Source organism: Triturus cristatus, chromosome 1_2, assembly GCF_964204655.1.
Source record: "Triturus cristatus chromosome 1_2, aTriCri1.1, whole genome shotgun sequence".
NCBI lineage: Eukaryota > Metazoa > Chordata > Amphibia > Caudata > Salamandridae > Triturus > Triturus cristatus.
Window position 1 is genome coordinate 266,629,465 of NC_140580.1, and position 6,000 is coordinate 266,635,464.

Sequence of the window (6,000 nt, forward strand, 5' to 3'; positions counted from 1 at the left end):
TTTAAATGTAGAATAAGGCACAGATGATAGACTCATTGCTATGCTGAAGGTAATGTTAGCAAAAGACTATAAGTCATGAGCTTGAGGGCAGGTTGGGGTAGCAGCGCAGAAGCTACTTGGATTTTCGTTAAGATATACAAAGATACATGTAAGAATTTCAGACGTGTAACATTGCATAAATGTCTGAAATAGGCAGATTGCTGGTAACACCTGTACCATTCCTGGAACGCCGATGTGATCACTTTAATGTATGTTTTACTGAGTATTGACAAGCAGATATTCTTCTCTGTTTAAATTGATATGTATGTTTAAATTTCAAACTAATAAACAGATAAAAAAAAGTGTGAATGCATGTGTACGTGGAAGCATTTGTTTGTGAGTGAAATTGAAGGTCAAATGGAGTGTGATGTCACTTGCACTACCTCTGGTGTTTTCGTGACTTTGTTTTCATGCACCTGGGAAATATTCTAAGCTGAAGCATCTGCGGTTAGATAGTCTATACAAGAAAAAAAGTATTAATGAAGCTCAGTAACTTGTTCTTCAGAAACATATTAGGTTGGTTAGTTTACCCGAGTGCATGCAAGCTGAACCAAAACCCAAATACTGCAGCTACTCATATCACCAGAATGAGTGAATTTGAAAGGCAAAATCTTTGTTTCCTTGTTGCATTTCGGGTTTTTTCCGGTCACAGATGATAGGCCGACCCACACAAGCGGGGTACTATTTTTATCGGAAGAGGTTTTGGAATGCTGGGTGGTTGTAATTATGTGAATCTTTGCAGATTCAGGACCGTTCACTCAAAGAAATGTGAGGAAACGCAGTGATTTTAGCAAAACATAGCAGCACATTTAGGATAAGAAAATTGAGAGAGATGCACGCATGTCAGACTACCTTTGACTCCCCTGTGTGTTTCGTTTTCAGAAATGTTAGGGTGTGAGCCAAACCGGAGCTCGACTACCACAGCTACCCACATGACCCAAATGGACGAATTTGAAAGGCAAAAACTTGTTGTTTCCTTGTTTAGTTTTTGAGGTTTTCCTGTCACAGGAGATAAGCACACCTGCAAATCAAGTGGCTTCACTCCCGCCTGATTCAGTGTCTCTGGCCTTCACTCTTCCCTATCATCTCTGTTTCTCAATGCCCATGTCAAAGTATACCTTTACATTTGATTACTCTTAATTTTTCCTCCATCTTATCTTGTATCCATTTTATGTCCCCTATGCTCCCTTTTCTAGTGTTTAAGCCTTTTTATCAAGAAATAAGTTTGTCTGAATTTTGGGAATTTACCAAAGTGACGCTTCTCTAGCCTTAGGTAGTCATGCTGGTGTTGGGCATTTTGTTTCTTCTCAGTCGTTGGGTAGTAGAGCTACATTTCGTTTGGGAATCTTGTAGAAGCACCTGCAGTTTAGATTAAGGTTGTGTATAGATACATAAAATCCAGAAAGGTCCTTGTAGTTTCACATTCCCAAAAAGTGTGAGATCAATAATGTTGTTACATTTTTTAAGACATTTAAAACTATGCATTCAGGAAATAAAATTTACTAAAAAGAAACTGCCCTGAGTAAGATTCTTGGATTCAAATAGCTAAGAAAATGTATTTTATTTTTATGGTCTTAATTGCTAAAAGCTGCTATTGGGGTAAATTGGTGTTAGAAAATACATCTTGGTGCAGTTTTTGTCCCCAACAATAAAGGAACAATACTAGTAATTGGATAAGTTGATACAGCTTGTTTTATTTATAGTGCTTCATAACTCAATTCTGCCTTTCGTAAACGCCAAAACAGCGGTACTCAATTTACTGAGCTCTTAAAGTTTTAAAGATAAAAGGCTGAACTGGTTGGCCTCCCTGGGATTTGTATTCCTGTCCTCCAAATAGAAAGGTGATGATGATAATAACTAGCTGTCATTCTTTGGATTGAGAAGTAAAAAGCGCACTGGCTATTTGTCACAAGATCTTGGGCTTTTCATGTTGTTTGCCCAACGTCTGTTATCAATATTGACTTGTCATGCAGCCATTCTGTCTTTAGGTCACTTTGCTTTAACCATGCTGTTATACGCGTGTGCTGTCAGCTAGATCACTACAATTTGGTTTACTTCCATTTGTAAAATGTGTTATGTTGACTGTTGATCATTCTCTTTCAGAAGAGCATAGAAATCAAGGGTTTATGATTTATTTTTTTAAATGTGCGATTTTAGGCTGAGGAAGACCTGCACCATCCCTTTATTCTATTTGCAACTGGCTTGAGGCCATCGTGCAGTTCATTATGCAGAATGCAGGCAACTTGTTGACAACAGTGCTTATTGTGATTTATAAAAACTGTACTGAAACATGAATTGGTTGATATTTAAACTTCTGCAGTTCTTTCACAGATACATTTCTTTTGTCTTCAATTTGCAGCGAGGAGCTAAAGGCGATTGGGGGGAAAAGGCCAACAATGTTCTGAAATTCACAAAAGGAAAATCTTTCCGCCACGAAAAGACAAAAAAGAAGCGAGGCAATTACTGTGGTGGTGAAATTTCAACCTCCATCAATTCCATTAAATTCGACAGTGAATGAACTCCTGTTTTATATTTCAGTACATATTGAGTAATTAAGTAATTTAGAGGTCAAAAGTCTTACTAGTAACATGAGTTTCCAGTTAGTACCAATAAAGAATAATCATGGCTGCTTTGTGATTAGAGTTTCCTTTTTTGCATTGAAAATTTGACTGAAGATCTAAAATAATGAAAACATATATTGTCTATGTATTTCCAATTTCAATGTTATGATGAGTATATAAATCCTGCTACAAACATTTTGCATTCAAATTCCTGTAGTGTGGTCCTCTTGAGACACCTTTTGCCAGTCATCAAGGAGTCTGATCAGTGTGGAACTGGATAGTGCAATAGTTGGCACTCTAAGTGACTGTCCTCCTAAAGGGATATTTTAGGTGCTATTCACTTTGTGATAGATTGTTACATTTTTCTTTTCTCATTTTAGTTTGTACGTTCCTTACACCAGATTTCATCAGGCTTATCACTGTTTGTGCTAAAACAGTGTTTACCGGATGTTCTCTGGCGACTGCGGGGTCCAAGGTGCCTCCAAGACTGCAGGGAGGAAAGAACCTCATCATGCTGTGAATGGCCTCATTTTGCCTTATACTTTCAATTGGTCCGGTTCTGTTTTCTGGTGCCTGTTTAAAGATTTGAACATGAGGTTCTCTCTTACACTCTTCTCAGTATTTTTCAGTGTAAAACCTACACGTTGGTTACTTGACATGTACTAATAAAAATGAATAAAATGTTATTTTGAAAAGAAAAAAAACCTACAGATTATGACAAAAAAACAGTGACATCACTAAAACCATATAACTGGAATGTGTTTTTTCAGTAGTTTCTCCATTCTCAATATGCCTTTCCTGTTCAAGTGCCAAGTGTGTGGGTGAACCACTAAGAAAAACCAAGATCTATTATCGTCCCCCTCCTAGGATTTAGCTGAGAAAGAAATAGATTTTTGTGAACAAATTCCCATTGTACCCTCAAGAACAAGGAAGAAATGTACCTCCAAATAAGGCAAGGTGATTCCTTAAAGATTAGGGAGGTGGAATCAGTGAGAGCAGCCCAATCAGATTCACCTTATACTGAACTACTTCTTATCCTCCAAAGGCCTATCCAGGTAATGAAAAAAGCCAAACAAAATTGCCTTTCCTATCATTGCCGACATCCTCTTTTAACTTATATGGCTTTAGGATCAGTGAGAGATACAAAAGTGACTTCTTCACCATGTAAGACAGACACAACATAAGGATATTATCACCTTTGAAGAGTCCCACAATATGTTTAGGACCCCTTAAAAAAGTAATTCTTCGACATTGTGACACTATGTCAATACACACATCTAAAAAGCATTTCACATTGAGATGGCGATCTAATTTACCTCCTAGGTCCAACTCTGTCATCCACATTAATGCCAAATGACTATGCAGATGCTTCTTGTGAGAGCTTCACCGCAAGGTATTTTAGTCCCAATAATTTTATATTTGCCAAGGCAAATTTCTGGTCCAAGAAGACACACGCCTCCTAAGGAAATTAGTGGCTCCTAAGTTTTTTTCTGATGAGTGCTACTTCTGTTCTGGGGAGACTTAATCCTCAATTGGACATCAGGTCACGTGACCTCTTGGGTCTGAAATAGTTCTTGGATCCCCATAAACCAGACCCCAGGCCACCTAGACCAACAGTAGATGATCCAATTACCATAACGCTCAAGTGAGTATGCCAACACTTTCACCTACTAGAGAATAAATGCAGCGGGTATGGATTCTGTTGATACCTATACATCTTATACAGCAACATCTCTACTAGGTGCACTTTCAAGGATTTGTCTTGTAGATGACATTTTCACTTTTCATTAAATTCTTTCCCTTTAGATGAATATTCTCTTGTAAACTGCAGACCTGTATCTCGGTGACTGTTAAGAATATTCAGCCAAGAGTCCCTCTTGTTACTTTGATGCTCCAGTATTAGACAACAACCAATCAGGTGACAGAACCCTCTAGAACCTTCCCTACAGAAGCTAGTTCCCTCAGATTTTCTACCGTGCATCGTGTGAAGGGAGTCTACCTGAGCTCAGTTATTTCCTCTGGTTTCTAGAAACATCTCTTCAGGTGGGATATATATTCCTTTCTATATTCCCTTGGCCCTTTCTGAACATGTCGGACCATTCTATAAAAGGGATTATTCAGGTCATGTAACACCTGTGGCAAAAAGAAACTTTACATTGATGATCCTAATAAGAAATGTATTTATTGCCTTTATCTTCACCACACAGTCAAAGACTGTGTGGTCGCACTTTCTCACAGAAGACCCTCAAGGGCAGAGAGACTTCTCTTGTGATTGCAGAGGATTACATCTAAAAACAATCCTGTGTCTGAGGCAGAGAGCAATGATTCTCTTACATCTGCAAAGTTGCAAAAAATGGAGAAATCATCAGATAGAAGCCTTCTGAACACCCTTACAGGGCCCTTTAAAAAAATCACACCACGAGACACCTGATCATTCACGGAATAATCAGGACAAATCGCATCTTGAAAGGTTCCTTCTGAGCCTTCTACACCTTCTGAGACTTATTCCTGGCAAAAGATCTTCAAAATCACTCTACTCAGGCTGAAAAAATAAAGATTTCTACATCTTTTACTCCGTCGACAATGACACCGTCTGACGTCTACCTTCACTATGACATCATCGTCATTGATAATAATATAGTCTCCGACCATCGTTACTTGTCGACTCCACCTTCGTTGACGAAGCGTTCATCTAAGTGCCTGTCGACATTTTCGTTGATGGGTTAGGATTCTGCATCATTGATGAAGGCATCAATGTAGACAGATATTCCGAAGAAACTACTGTCGACAGACCACTTGTCAATGACAATATCTGTTGACAACCTTGTCGACGACCTTTCCATCAGATGCACTGGTTTTGATTGCGAAAAAACTGAAATCCTCATCGACGAGGGAGGCCCAGATTCTGACATCCTCCGCACCTTTAACACTTCGGGTGCCAGTGTCACACCTTTCATATACTGATAAATGTAATGCTGACGTACTTCTTCCAGTCCACACGTCACCAAGCAAGGTTTCGCCTTTTCCACCAGCTCTCCTAATGGAGGAAGAATCTGATGAGGAAAGACTTTTTAGAGCGACTCGTAGTCCTTCAGAATTAAATGTAAAATGCCAGGACTTCGAGGACGAAGAATACTATGATGAGTAATACCAATGAATATATTCCTCAAGAGCGCTCGTTACAAATGCCCTTAGATTTGGTATCCAATCTTCAAGGAATGTTACAAGACTACTATAAGCGGTTCCTGGAACCTGTTTCCTCTACTCCTGCTCCTCGACTTCCACCTTTAACTCAGTCTGCACAAAAAACGCTGCCTCCTAGGCCGTGCATTCAACAAATTCCAGGAACCCCTCTGTCTCCATTACCTCTGGTGGAACCCCAGACACATGAGTCTGAAGT

General features: G+C 39.1%; 1 protein-coding gene across 6 annotated transcripts in view; it reads left to right on the top strand.

Annotated features, from left to right (window-relative positions):
- Positions 1 to 2,668, top strand: part of LOC146867141 (uncharacterized) — a 799,234-nt gene extending 796,566 nt beyond the window's left edge. For all 6 annotated transcript variants that reach the window (XM_085603589.1, XM_085603590.1, XM_085603591.1 and 3 more), the window contains one exon: positions 2,399 to 2,668. In XM_085603589.1, coding sequence (XP_085459715.1) covers positions 2,399 to 2,557 — 159 coding nt within the window. In that variant the 3' untranslated portion in view covers positions 2,558 to 2,668. The remainder of the gene's footprint in view (positions 1 to 2,398) is intronic.
- Positions 2,669 to 6,000: the final 3,332 nt, after the last annotated feature.